Source organism: Asparagus officinalis, chromosome 9 (assembly GCF_001876935.1).
Source record: "Asparagus officinalis chromosome 9, Aspof.V1, whole genome shotgun sequence".
In the NCBI taxonomy this organism is placed as follows: Eukaryota; Viridiplantae; Streptophyta; class Magnoliopsida; order Asparagales; family Asparagaceae; genus Asparagus; species Asparagus officinalis.
Window position 1 is genome coordinate 725,182 of NC_033802.1, and position 15,548 is coordinate 740,729.

At 37.7% G+C, this 15,548-nt stretch overlaps 2 protein-coding genes across 2 annotated transcripts in view; one reads left to right on the forward strand and one right to left on the reverse strand.

Annotated features, from left to right (window-relative positions):
* LOC109824715 (putative pentatricopeptide repeat-containing protein At5g52630) overlaps window positions 1–1,334 on the reverse strand; it is a 2,611-nt gene extending 1,277 nt beyond the window's left edge. Inside the window, exons 1-2 of the mRNA XM_020391354.1 lie at window positions 390–1,334; window positions 1–255 (exon numbers count right to left, since the gene is read on the reverse strand). The exon at window positions 1–255 is cut by the window's left edge and continues 1,277 nt beyond it. Of these exons, the coding sequence (XP_020246943.1) occupies window positions 1–255; window positions 390–1,113 (979 nt within the window). The 5' untranslated portion in view covers window positions 1,114–1,334. The remainder of the gene's footprint in view (window positions 256–389) is intronic.
* On the forward strand, window positions 2,687–3,415 carry LOC109824514 (protein BIC1-like). Its single transcript, XM_020391133.1, has one exon. It carries the CDS (start codon window positions 2,848–2,850, stop codon window positions 3,148–3,150), a length of 303 nt encoding a protein of 100 aa, XP_020246722.1. The 5' UTR covers window positions 2,687–2,847; the 3' UTR covers window positions 3,151–3,415.

Genomic DNA, 15,548 nt, shown 5'->3' on the forward strand with positions numbered 1-15,548 from the left:
GGCCTGAACATCCCTTAATCAAGCTCGAAAATGTGAACTCATTAGGCTCAATTTCATGTCTCCTAGCCTCGACAAATATCATTAAAGCCTCGTTAGTCTGCTCTTTTTCGATATACCCATCAATCAAAGAACTGCAGGAAATCACATTCCAAACCATCGAATCCAAATGTGCCACATTCAACGCGCTCTCCATGTCACCATTCTTCGAGTACATATCAACAAGAGCATTACCAATTACTCCCTCACAACCAAGCGCTCTCCATGTCACCATTCTTCGAGTACATATCAACAAGAGCATTACCAATTACTCCCTCACAACCAAAACCCATTTTCAATACTAGACAATGAACACATATCAACAAGAGCATTACCAATTACTCCCTCACAACCAAAACCCATTTTCAATACTAGACAATGAACAGATCTCCCTTGCTTACAAGCCTTTAGTCCTCCACAAGCACTAAGAACACTACAAAAGACATGCTGATCAACTATGGTATCCCCTTCTCTCATCAAATCCTTAAAAGCGACAAGTGCTTTATCCAAATCACCATGCTTAGCATACCCATCAATCATCGAAGTCCATGACACCTCATCTTTAAACGGCATTTCCTCAAACACCCTATAAGCATCAACCAAGCACCCACATTTCGAGTACATATCAGCAAGATTACTCCCTACAAACAACTCAACGTCAAAACCCAACTTCAAACTCAAACAATGCAACTCCCTTCCAAACCTCACCTCTCCCAACGCCGCCACCGCCTGAATGGAACTCGAAAGCGCGAATTGGGTCGGTCTAAAACTGCACGAATGCATCAAAGAAAAAGTTTGCAGAGCTTCGGAGAAGTTTCTGTTTTGGGAGAGGCCGGAGATTAGAGCGGTCCAAGTGATGAGGTTTCGTTGAGGCATTTCATCAAACAGGGAGATGGCAGCGGTGATATCACCGCATTTGGCGTACATGTTGAGGAGGTGGTTGGAGATGAAGGTGGAGGGGATGCCGCCGGCGGCGATGAGATGGGCATGGAGCTGTTTGCCATTCCGGAGATTGGAGGAGAGGGTGTAGGATTTGATGAGTTGAGCTAAGATTGAGGGATCTTTGAGTTTGAGCATAGGAGGACGAGGGAAAAAAAAATCGAAAAAGAGAGGAAAAAAAACAACTAAAAGGTGAGTTTGGGATGAGGTTTGAATGTTGGAGATTTGGAGGGAAATTGTAAACGCGTCACTATCGCGGGTCGGGTTAAGATCCGATTTCGAGGATTTAAAATTAGTTTGATGAGCTCGATGCGTAGACGCTGTGCATAAAAACGTCCCAAGTTCGACAAGAATTTGTTTAATGTGACAAATACGATTGGATTATACGACTCAATTAAAAGTTAATCATCGAGTCAATTTTGTGTCAATTTTGAAATTTGAACCCATCAAAATTTGAATTAGAGCTCACGGCTTGACTTGTACTTCGGTTTTTGCATGCTCCGTTTGCTTCAAAGCTCTGTTAGTTATGAATTAGAGCTCAAGATGGAGTACGTATGGAAAAATACAATAACGATACGATTAAAACATACGCGAGGCTAAAATAGGAATCATTTCTCCTGAGTAATTAAATTTGGATTCAAATAGAGTAAAACAGTGTGCCCCTGCATCACTAAATTTCCCTGGTTGGCCATGAACGCTTTGTAATTGACTTTGTAAGTTTGCACCATACAAATCTCCCACAAAAAGGGCAAATCCCCATAATTTAGCAGATGGGGCCTTAGTGACATGACAGTGGTCTTTGGACCAAATGGATGAAATAGTACGTAGACATAAATAGGAGAGGATACATTATTATATCACCAAAATATCCAGTTTGTCCCATTCCCACACATCTTTAATTTGCTATCAACGTAAAGGACAAGAGAGCAGACACTTGAATAATCTTTACTAAATCTTTAAATTTCATAAAGTTTGGTTTTTTTTTTGTTGCATTTTGGTTCCAAATTCAGGAAAGAGCCCGCTCATTTTGATCGAACCGTAAGTTGTGGCTTCAGTTGTTCCCTGAAACTCTCTCATCTTCCTTTTCAATGTAAAGTTCTCTTCCGGATAACATGTAAGAAATTATAACTCTCCTTGCTCATAATTCAAGTTCAGATCTTACCGTCCATAAATTTCTAAGGTAGATTAAAAAAAGCCCCCGATTTTTTATATATGTACTCTTTGTGAGCTATATGAAGGGATTTTTGAGAGGTTGCTAGTCCAATGTTTTGGCCCATGGAAAACATGTTCAATTCAGGGACGTGTGAGCTATAAATTCTTTGAATGCATCAATCTTCTATTATATCTTAGTGTAAATAATCATGTGTATGATGCAGGTGCTTGTTTCAGCCAGTGAAACTTTGAATGGTCAAAAACCCATATGAAGGAATCGATATGAAGCATTAAATGTTGATGTAAACACCACATGCATGCACAGGGTCTACACACATCCAAATCTAATGGCTCCCACAAACCAGTGTAGTCAATTCAATATTTCACTACATTTTGCGCACAATACTAGAAAATCCAATAAATAAATTAAAAAAAACCCCTCTCTTCTCACTGGCTCAAACCCTCACATATCAATTCTCATCGATCCCTCATTCTAGGGTCTCTTTTAAAATGAAGCATCCACAGCACAGAGCCAACCACACAAAAAAGCATGAATGAATCGAAAACTACACAACCTATACAAAGCTACGTACACTTCACATTCACCACTTGAATCCAAACTCCCCTACGTGTTCTCAAGCCTCCCATTCCTTTACCCCTCTCCTGTTATTTCTTCAACACCCTCTCTCTCTCTCTCTCCTTCTTTAATTTTCTACTGCCATGGCCTCTCAACCTGTGCCAAAGAAGCCAAGGCTTGACCGAAATCTTGACTGTAGGCCGAGATCGGAGGCGAAGGAAGTGAAGGTCAGCCAGGAGGAGTCGGCGAGGGAGAGATTGAAGAGGCATAGTAAGGAGATGGCGGGACGAGTATGGATACCGGACATATGGGGACAGGAGAGCTTGTTGAAGGATTGGGTTGACTGCGCCGCGTTCGACAGGTCGCTTATGCCTAAAGAGGTGGTTTCGGCGAGGCAAGCTCTGGTGGAGGAGAGCAGGAGGAATTCCATTGAGAACCAGTGCTAAGATTAATTTCTTGCAGATTTGTGTTTGTTTGATTTATACATATATATAAGAACAATATACTACTTTGGTGTTTTTAAATTAAAACTGGAAGTTTATTTGTTTAGGTATGGTGTGTGTGCATGGTGCTGGGTGATTGTGTGCTTGATTTGAACGTAACAGTGTGTGCTCCATGAGTGGATTTGGCTGTCTCTTTACAATGAAGCTTCTTGAGATTTTGGATGTATTTATGTTTGATAACTATTGAGGAGTGTGCTTTAATTGTTTATGATTGTCAAAATAATTCTGTGCCACTAAAATATGCATATATATTGACAGACAATATTGCACATTATCGAGATCCTTTGTCAGCGACGAGTGCTCAGAATAGGTAGTGTACAGTTTTAATGGAATTTCAAATTTATTACTTACTAACTTTCATTTACTTATTGGTATGATGCAAGTCCCTTTTTTTGTCCTTTCGAGAATTTATTAAATTATATCCCATGAGTTTGCACATATCAACCGATCCCCTAAACTTATACCCTCTGAAAAAAAATTATCTCTGAAGTTTTCAGTGCAAATCCTTCTCTCTCTTGCTAATTAATTGTGGACCATATCAGATATTTGCTGCAAAAGTACGGAGTTAAGAGATTTAATATATAATACCTATACTAAATTTTGTCTAATTTGATTGCGCAAAAATATTTAAAAAAAAAACCCAATGTATTTGCATCAACGAAATAGTGGATTTTTTTTCAAAAGAAAAGAATGTTAGTTCCTCCTAAATTTTCTGATTTTATACCTATAGTATATGAACAACCTCATTTTGATGGGGTGTACACAAGTTTAGTATACTAATGATGAAAATTCTGAATGATACGTACGTTATATACGCATCCACCTCCAATAGAATTAAGGACCATTTGTTCCCTCTTACTCTAGCTTCAAAATTTTCTGATTGTTAACGTGACAGCTAAATTATCAGGTAGAAATTAAGTAGGGAATTGCATTCGCATTTTGTGATGGTTTATACGACATCAGAGTTTATGCGCTTTCCAGTGTTTTCGCCAAAAGTCGAATTTGTTGTCGAATTCATTATATCTTCGGTCGATTACAATAAATTCAAAGAAAACAGCCTTTTTATAAGACTCTTTTACACAACAAAAAGAAAATTACAACTCTTGAGAAAATAAACGCAGGATCGTTGTTTGGATCACTGCTTTCGTGGGATCTTTGCCTGTGCCGGGAGCGCTTTGACTCGTGGACCACCAAATCACAGATTCTGATTGAACCGTGAGGGTTTTATGATTCTGACTTCGTTTATCGAAGTGAGAAATTGAAACGATATCTTATCGATGTAAGATAGTCGTTCTTCTTGAAATCAAGTCAAAGCTCAATTTCAAGGATTGGCCGTAAGATCAGCACCTCTGCTCTCTCTCTGCCCTGGATTGCTCTGGATTGCTCTGAAGTACTCACAATGATCAGCCTCTCTTTGAAGAATGGCCTTCGGGGGGTATATATAGCCTCTAGGAACAGTTAGCAGAAAACAGGATCGCGAGACAGCATTTGCTGTCTCGGCGGGCGAGACAGTGTTTGCTGTCTCGGCCCGCGAGACAGTAAATTTGCTGTCTCGCCCAGCGAGACAGTAAAATACTGTCTACATTTCTGGCAGTTTTCGATGTAACTGCTTTCCCACGTTTCAAACTCCGTTATTCTGGCAGTTATTCACTTGATTCTCGCCCACGACGTTTCCCACGTTCTTGAACAGTTAGTGGCCACGTGTAGGGCAGTTACAAAGGTAGTTTTGACCATCTGAAAGCTGTCTCACGTGCGAGACAGTAAATTCTGTCTCGCACGGCGAGACAGCAAAGACTGTCTCGCGTGGGCGAGACAGTAAAAGTCTGTCTCGCCCGCGAGACAGTAAAGACTGTCTCGCGAATTTGTGGACCTCTCGTTCATGGAACGAATCGAGAGGGGATTTTGGCTTTGGTCCTAACTGTTTAAAGGTTTGACCAAGATGGGAATTTGAGACGATCCTAACTGTTTAAAGGTTTGATCGTTCAATTTGTGGACCTCTCGTTCATGGAACGAATCGAGAGGGGATTTTGGCTTTGGTCCTAACTGTTTAAAGGTTTGACCAAAATGGGAATTTGAGACGATCCTAACTGTTTAAAGGTTTGATCGTTCAATTTGTGGACCTCTCGTTCATGGAACGAATCGAGAGGGGATTTTGGCTTTGGTCCTAACTGTTTAAAGGTTTGACCAAATGGGAATTTGAGACGATCCTAACTGTTTAAAGGTTTGATCGTTCAATTTGTGGACCTCTCGTTCATGGAACGAATCGAGAGGGGATTTTGGCTTTGGTCCTAACTGTTTAAAGGTTTGACCAAATGGGAATTTGAGACGATCCTAACTGTTTAAAGGTTTGATCGTTCAATTTGTGGACCTCTCGTTCATGGAACGAATCGAGAGGGGATTTTGGCTTTGGTCCTAACTGTTTAAAGGTTTGACCAAATGGGAATTTGAGACGATCCTAACTGTTTAAAGGTTTGATCGTTCAATTTGTGGACCTCTCGTTCATGGAACGAATCGAGAGGGGATTTTGGTTTTGGTCCTAACTGTTTAAAGGTTTGACCAAATGGGTATTTAAGACGATCCTAACTGTTTAAAGGTTTGATCGTTCAATTTGTGGACCTCTCGTTCATGGAACGAATCGAGAGGGGATTTTGGCTTCGGTCCTAACTGTTTAAAGGTTTGACCAAATGGGTTTTGTGAGGGAAGATTGATCTAACGAAGTGATCGAATCTCATCTCAGCAAAAGAGTGTTCGAAAATCATAATAGGAGCTTAGTATTTATCATTCTGTCCATAATAATCGGGTTATCCCTAAGAATATTATATTTAACATTCTTCCAGGAACTTCCCATTACATGAATTATCGACCCCCAGCTTTCTTTGTAAAACTGGGTATAACGAGGAGTACGTTAACCTCAGTCATATGTTCGGGTTATCCTTAAGAATATAGGATTCTCCAGGAACTTCCCGTTAAGGAAAGGAAATAGTTTAGACTCATATACCTTTTGGAGTATCGAGGAGCAGTTTATACTCGTATACTTTTCGGAGTGAGGGGAAACAGTTTATACTCGTGTACCCAATGGAGTTGGGGAAAACAGTTTATACTCGTGTATCCGATGGAGTAATATGGTCGTCTTTACTCGACTTCTTTGGCCGTTATGACGCCGGAGTCAATTAAGGCTTGGATTTTGTTTTTGAGTCCAAAGCAAATTTCGGTGGGATGAAGAATCCTTCTGTGGTACGCACAGTAATTTGGATCCGTAATCATCTTAGCTCCATCCTGATCTTTAATAGGTGGTAGCTCGATTTTGTCATTAGCGAGGAGGTATTCCAATATGGCTGGAGCTTCATCCTCTTCGAATGAATATTCTTTTTGAAACTTCGGATCGAAAGTTGCGTTCCCAATGATTGCAGATGTCATTTGTTGGCCTTTCTCAGCTTCCTTTCTTTTAAGAAAGTGTTCAGCTTGTTCGCCACGAAATTTTAACTCCTTCCAAGTTGTGGACGGCTCAACCCCCAAAGCTTCCAAGACATCGATGGAGAGGTTATTGTGGCATGTTTGCAGGATGAACTCCTCTGTAATAGGATCTCTGCAATTCATCGCCATGTTACGGAAACGCTTGACAAAATTGTCGACTGACTCTCCGTCTTTTTGCTTCTCATCCAAAAGGATTCCGATTGACACTTCGGTGTCATCATCGAAGAAGTTGCTGAGGAACAAACTTTCCATGTCATCCCAGCAATTGATGCTCCCTGGCTTGAGCCGTCGGTACCAATCGAAGGCGGGCCCACGAAGGGTGCCAACGAATGACCGGATCATTAAGGCCTCGTTTCCAGAGATTATGCCCAAATGAGACTTGAAATAAATCAAGTGTTGAATCGGCGAACTCTTCCCTTCAAACGGTGTGAAGTTAATCAGATTGAATTTGGTCGGGTATGGTATTGAATCCCATTCCCTCGGATAAGGACATGGAATACCCGTCTTCTTAACTTCTTGAGCCGTCATCAAAGCATTGATTTTGTCTTCAAGTTTTTGCATTTTCCCGTCATCGTCTTCATTTCTTTCTGAATGATGTCGAGTAAAGATAATTGGACCACCCCCAGTGAGAGGTGCTATTGAACCACCCCCAATATCGTTATTGGGAGGATCCGTTAAACCACCCCCAGCGTTATTGCCATTGGGAGGTGTATCAGCCATAATGACTTCATCCACCTCTGGATCACTGTCATCTACAACATTCCGAGTGTGGTGGCTGGATTCAAATCGCTGATTGGACTCAGGAGGTTGAGGCTGTTGAGTTAACAGTTCTCTCATTTGTTGGATAGCCAACTTCATTTCTGTCTTCACTTCAGCTCTAATTTCTTCACGTTGTTTGGCTAGAGCTTCCTGAAGTATTTGAGTGAACTGATCAGCAGTGATTGTGAATACTTCTCTGATTTGTCCTGTGCTAGACATTGTATCATCAGAAGCGATTGCAGAATAAGTGTCCGAGAATTCATCCTCCGAGGACATTCCTTCTTGCATTCTCTTGTAGTCTCTGCGTCTGATAGCTCCTAATTGGAGTCGAGACATCCTTTGAGCAATTCTTGGATTGACTTTTCCTTTCGGGGAAAAGTCGGGATTTGAGTCACTTGAATGCTGTTTAGACTTTCTTCTATCAGCCACGTTGATGGTGACTTCAGGGAATTCATCATTTTGGACAGCTGCTCTTCTTTTGCGGAAATGTCTCGGCTTAGGTTTCGATAATACAGAGACTTTTCGTGGGATGACTTCTCGTTTGAAACAGTCACATTCTGATAATGCTGTTTTAACGAGTCGCGCACAGGAACAACGAGAGTTTATCTCTCGAATAACTCTCTTTCGAAAATTATTCACAACTTCAACTTGATAATACGATTCATCGGTATGATTGCCAAAAAATCGTATCGTCTGTTGGTATGATCTCCCAGGTATGACGATATCATTTGGTGAATGCGTCTTCTTCTGGGGGTATAAAACCTTGTTGGCATTCTCAGGACAATTTATTTTTGTTTTTGAGCGATCCAAGGTTATGTTGGGAGTCGCACGTCTGAAACCACCCATTTGCGGGTATGGGGTCTTAACGGGCTCCGAATGCTGATTTTGCATAAGTCCAGACTTTGGAATCCAAACTTGACGAAGTTTTGGTGATTCTTTGGTCACCATTTCCTTTCTCTTTTCTCGTCTTTGTTGTGAGAGAGCATGGGCATTAGCAGCTTTTGCACGACGTTTTTGTATACGTTCTTTGAGGGTCGAACGAGTCTTTTTGACAATAGTCCATTCATCCGTCGTTGTTTTAGCAGAGATACGAGTGATTGGTTGTTGAGACAACTGAACCACTCGATGTCTCCTCGACTCTAGGTCCGCGTGGTAACGAACCCCGTCGGTTTGTTCCAAGGCTTTAGCCATTTGGCGAGCACGGCGTTGGCGTTGTCTCTGACGAGCTCTTTTCGTCAATGCCGGCGGGCTTTGATTCGATGACTCTTTAACTAGATAAGAGCCATTGTGAGCAGAGGTATTGCGAGTGAAATTCTCAGCAACAATCAAGCGAGAATCTTCATTTTGTGCCTTCTTTGGCATGTAAGTCTTCCTCAATTGTGAGATCCTCTTGTACTTGCGAGATACTGAAGATCTTGAAGAGGATGATGAGAAATATTCCTCAAACTTGGTTTGGTCGAATTCGTATTCGACCATGGATTCAACTGGAATCTTGATCGGCTGCGACACGACGGTCTCGGCAGCGAGACCGTTGGCTCCCACTGTGGTCGCCAGTTTGTTTTCGCCAAAAGTCGAATTTGTTGTCGAATTCATTATATCTTCGGTCGATTACAATAAATTCAAAGAAAACAGCCTTTTTATAAGACTCTTTTACACAACAAAAAGAAAATTACAACTCTTGAGAAAATAAACGCAGGATCGTTGTTTGGATCACTGCTTTCGTGGGATCTTTGCCTGTGCCGGGAGCGCTTTGACTCGTGGACCACCAAGTCACAGATTCTGATTGAACCGTGAGGGGTTTATGATTCTGACTTCGTTTATCGAAGTGAGAAATTGAAACGATATCTTATCGATGTAAGATAGTCGTTCTTCTTGAAATCAAGTCAAAGCTCAATTTCAAGGATTGGCCGTAAGATCAGCACCTCTGCTCTCTCTCTGCCCTGGATTGCTCTGGATTGCTCTGAAGTACTCACAATGATCAGCCTCTCTTTGAAGAATGGCCTTCGGGGGGTATATACAGCCTCTAGGAACAGTTAGCAGAAAACAGGATCGCGAGACAGCATTTGCTGTCTCGGCGGGCGAGACAGTGTTTGCTGTCTCGCTGGCCGAGACAGTGTTTGCTGTCTCGCCCAGCGAGACAGTAAATTTGCTGTCTCGCCCAGCGAGACAGTAAATACTGTCTCGGAAAATGCAGTTTCTCATTGTAACCGCTCTCCCACGTTTTAAACTCCGTTATTCTGGCAGTTATCAACGTGATTCTCGCCCACGACGTTTCCCACGTTCTTGAACAGTTAGTGGCCACGTGTAGGGCAGTTGCAAAGGTAGTTTTGACCATCTGAAAACTGTCTCACGTGCAAGACAGTAAATTCTGTCTCGCACGGCGAGACAGCAAAGACTGTCTCGCGTGACTGTCTCGCACGGCGAGACAGTCAAGACTGTCTCGCACGGCGAGACAGTCAAGTCTGTCTCGCGTGCGAGACAGTAAAGACTTGTGTTCTTCTGCCTTTTTGGATGATTTCCTCTTGAGCTGTATTTGGATATCTTTCAGCATTTTTTGACGCCTACATCCAGATTTCTGAAATTTTATATATGGAAAATTTACTCAAGACGAAGAGTATTATGTTTGTGAATTCAAAGTTATTTTCCGAGTAAATAGAGTGGAAGGCATTTAAATTCCTACCATCTAGCAAACAAGTTATTGAAATGCAGTGGCCAGAAGAGCCATGGATCAATACAGACACCGTCGCAACTGATTTCAATAATCTTTGTTGGTTCTGTTCATATTGGCGACACAAGTTAACTTGTACGTTTTCTTTGAATAAGATCTCATTACAGGAAGTTGCCTACTTGGTTGTCAAAGACTCTATATCAATGCTACAGCCTGAGATGGCTACAGCCTGTTCAATATAACTCGCGTTATGATAATGTTGTGTGTTACATAATTAGGAGTGCCTCTTAGTTATGTTCTGCACTCGCACATATTAGTACCGCCTCCATTGATTACTTGCCATGCTGGTTAGTTTCATTGTTACTTGAGGAGTGAGGCTCATTTATTAGCATTATGTTAGTCTGAATATATGTTTTGTGGCATATATTGTCTAGTTGGCACTGATCGATATTATAGGGTGCGGCATGAGAGAGACCTGTGGATTTCTCTATGTTATCATCTTTGTGCATGGCCTTAATCTGTGGATCAACCTTTTATAGGGGTGAGACGTTTTGTACCGAAGTATCATAAGCACCTGGTCCGTGACATTATTTTTGCAATATACCGGTATCAGCCTTTGGATCTGTGCACAAACCTCGAAGATCAAGGACCTAATAATTGACATCTCTTTGATGCACATTTAGTGGCGCGACCCAGGTATATAAAATAGTTTATCATAACGAAATGTAATGGAAGAGAGGCTAAACAAAAAATAACACAACATTCAAGCCTTTGCAAAAATAAAATGCTGTCGTAGACTTGAACAATCTAGACCAGTCCCGTCCATTAAAAATTAAGACGACTTATTATATTAACATTATATAATAAATCAATAATCATTTATTTTATATAGTATTCAATTATCACTCTCTCGTTGTCCATGAAACTAATAATCTATGATTAAAAGTTCATAAATAGTGTTATTTTCAAGGATGCCTGTGTAAAAAAACCACCCTACTGCCCTCTTGCAATTTAACAAGTCAGGAAATTCCCATCCCTAATTCGAAAGCAAAACCCTAATTCGAGGAGAGAAGAGAGAAAAAAGAAGAGATCTTTACGAACAGCAATGGGTCTATGGGAAGGGCTTTACCGCGTTCTCATGCGCCGGAACTCTGTCTACGTCACCTTCGTCATCGCCGGCGCTTTCGCAGGCGAAAGGGTAAAGATCTCTTCTTTTGTTCTTAATGGATCCATTGATTTTACAATTGGAGCCCAATTTGATGGTGAAAGAACTGAACTTTAGAATTTGGTCTGTTTGCAGGCTGTTGATTATGGGGTTCACAAGCTGTGGGAGCACAACAATGTTGGGGTAATACATATGGGCCTCGTTTCTTATTCCGTGTGAATTCTTCTGAGTTATATTTGCAATCTTGATGATCGAGATTTTGAAATAATGTTGGCTTGCCTTTAGAATTTTTTTATACAATATGTGTGATTATTAATTCGTCGAAGAGGAATTGCTGGCAAAAAATGTTCTAGGTGGTATGAATTTGGTATTTGGGAGATCAAATATCCACTTAGAGGTAAGAACCTCGTATTTATTTTACACGTAAATGCGCATTACCAAGATTTTGTCTTAACCATGTGGGTATATAAGTGTAGCAATAGTAACGAAAATGGAACATATGTTAAGAGATAAACTTGGATGATTCTGTAAGGATTTGGAACCCTCTTATTCAAATTTGACATAGGCCATTCAAATGGAAATTTATTAGATTAAAATTGATATACATTATTTAGGATGTACGAAAACCAAAAACCAAGAGTTTTAAAGTTTAACCCAGTTGGATCAATTAGCAGAGAGACATATAGCCGGAAATACCATGTTCAAAGTTCTAGGATTTTATGTATTAAATGACCAATTCAACTATTTCTTCACAAGCTAAGCACATGAAAACCCTTACACATCAAATTTTTGTTTGGTCTCAAATATACGTCCACTTTGTATCCAATTGATACCTAGGCGGAGGATGTATAACGCTTGATTTTTTTTTTCAGTTTCTAGTGCACTCTATAGATCAACTATTGTAGTGGATCTTCAACTTGATTTTCCCATCATCAAGTTTGATGGGAGGATTCATTCCAAGGCCTTAGTAATATATATTTATGTGCAGTTCCATATGTAATTTACCTCTCATAGGCCCACTCTATTACCCTTTTTATTCATGTTGGTTATTGAATCACATCAAGTTAAGACCATATACACAACTGTATTAGTGGAAACATCATAATGCATTCAATTCCGTTTATTCCAACTCTGATGTATCCATTAAGCATAGATTAAGCCCTTACCCTTAAAGATAGTGAAAGTAGATAATGACTTATTGAAGTGGTGTATGTTATAGCCCATAAAAATCATAAATGTTGATGTACACATAATATATTTTCATTCATTCAAGCCTAACCAAAATTATCAAAAACCATGGGCTGCTTATGAAAATTTTGAATTTTGATTTACATATAATTTGTCTAAATTCATTCAAGATGAACCGAAAGTACAAATAAGCCCAAGTTATAGCTCATGAATTCGCAAATTTTAGTGTAAACATTATAAATTTACTATCATTTAAACGAACCAAAATTGACAAAAATCGTGGGTTATAGCTCATGAAATTCGCAAGTTTTTGATAGACACATGATTTATTTGTATTCAGTCAAAACGAACAATAATTGTCAGCAATTGTGGGTTATAGCCTATAAAAATCGTAAGTTTTGATGTACTTGCGATAAATTTACATTCATTCGAAACGAACCAAAATTGACAAAAATAGTGAGTTGTAGCTCATGAAATTATAAATTTTGATGTACATATAATTTATTTATGTTTGTTCAAGACGAAATAAAATTGTCAATAGTCATGAGTTACCCCATGAAAGTCACAAATTTTGATGTACACATTATAAATTTACTTTCGTTCTTAATGAACCAAAATTGACAAAATTTGTGCATTATAGCTCATTAAAATCGTAAATTATAATGCGCACATAATTTTTATATTCCTTCAAATTGAATGAAAATTGTTAATAATCGTGGGTTATAGCCCATGAAAATCACAAATTTTAGTGTACGCATTATAAATTTAGCTACACATTATAAACTTAGCTTCATTCAAAATGAATAAAATTGATAAAAAAAGTGGGTTATAGCTAATGAAGATCACGAATTTTGATGTGCACTTAATTTCTTTACATTTGGTCAAAACAAAGCAAAATTATCACAAATTATAGGTTATAGTCTATGAAAATCATAAACTTTTTTACACAACAAATTTACTTTCTTTTGATACTAACGAAAGTTAACAAAATTCGTGGGTTATAGCTCATGTAAATCGCAAACTTTGATGTACACATAATTTATATACATTCATTCAAAATGAACTTAAAACTATAAAAGTCATGGATTATAGCCTATGAGATCGCAAATTTTGATTTGCTTCTAAATTTTGATTTGATTCTAATAAATTTACTTTCATTCAAACGAACTAAAATTAAAAAATTTGTGGGTGGGTTCATAAACATCTCAAAATTTGATGTACACATAATAAGTTCACTTTTGTTAAAAATAGACCAAAATTGATAAAAATCGTGGGAGCTCATGAAAATCACGAAATTTGATGTATGTATAATATATTTACATTCATTTAAAATAATGAAAAAATAAAAAATAGTGGGTTATAGCATATGAAAGTCACAAATTTTGATGTACATATAAAAAGTATACTTTCAATCAAAACGAAACAAAATTGAGAAATATTGTGGTTTATAGCGCATGAATATTATGAATTTGGTTGTATACATAGTTTATTTATATTCATTCAAAACTAGCCAAACTTGTAAAAAAATCATGGGTTATAACCCTATAAAAATCACAAAATTTGATGCAAACGTAGCAAAGTTACGTTTGTTCGAAATGAACAAAGTTAATAAATTTACTTTCATGCAAAACGAAACAAAATTGACAAAAATTATGGGTTATAGCACGTGAATCATGAATTTTGATGTAGACATAACATAATTTCTTTATATTCATTTAAAACTAACTAAAATTGTCAAAAATTATGGGTTATAACCCCATGAAAATTGTAAATTTTGATGTATACATAACAATGTTACTTTCATTCGAAATGAGCCAAAGTTGACAAAAATGATGGGTTTAACTCATGAAAATTACAAATTTTGATGCATACATAATTTGTATACTTTCATTCAAAATGAACTAAAATTGTCAATAACCATGGGTTATAGCTTGTGAACATAAAATATTTTGAAGTACACCATAAAATTACATTCATTTCGAAATGAAAAAATTGACAAAAATCATAGGTTATAACTCGTGAAAATCACAAATTTTTATATGCACATAATTTATTTACATTTGTTCAAAATGAATCAAAATTACAAAAAGTGGTAGCTTATAGCCTATGAAATTCACAAATTTTGATGGATAAATAACAAATTTACTTTCGTTCGAAACGAACCGAAATTTATAAAATTTATGGGTTATAGCGCATGAAAATCACAACTTTTGATGTGTACATAATTTTGTTTACATTCGATCGATCGAAACAAACCATAATTGTCAGAACTCATGCATTATAACCCATTAAAATCGAAATTTTTGATGTACAGATAATAAATTTACTCATCTGAAAGGAGCAAAGATTGAAAATTTTATGGGTTATAACGTATTATAATTATGAATTTTGACATACCCATAATTCATTTACATTCACACAAAATAAATTGAAATTGTCACAATCGTGGATTATAGCCCATGAAAATCATAAAATTTAATGTGTACATAATACATTTACTTTCATTCAAATTGAACCAAAATTGTTAACAATGGTGAATTATAACTTATGAAAATTACAAAATTTAATGTATACATAATTTATTTATAATTGTTTAAAGCGAACAAAAATTGTCAATAATCAAGGGTTATATATAGCCTATGAAAATCGCAAATTTTGAAATAAAACATAATAAATTTACATTCGTTCAAAACAAACCAAAATTGACAAAAATGGTGGGAGCTCATGAAAAATCGTGAATTTTGATGTACACATAATTTATTTATATTCGTTGAAAACGAACCTTAGTTCTGAGTTGTAACCCATAAAAATCGTTGATTTTGATGTATACATTATAATTTTTCTTTCGTTCGAAACGAACCAAAATTAACAAAAAACATACGTTATATAGCTCATGCAAATCGTGAATTATGTACGCTTAATTTATTTACGTTCATTCAAAACAAACTAAATTTTTTAATAATTATGGGTTATAGTCCATTTGAAATGGACCAACATTGACATAAATCGAGGATTATAGCTAATGAGAATCGCGAATTTTGATGTATACTTAATTTATTTACTTTCCTTTAAAGCTAACCAAAATTG

Bases quoted from the DNA above. Each gene is read 5' to 3' on its own strand.
- LOC109824514 (XM_020391133.1), top strand. From the start codon at position 2,848: ATGGCCTCTCAACCTGTGCCAAAGAAGCCAAGGCTTGACCGAAATCTT.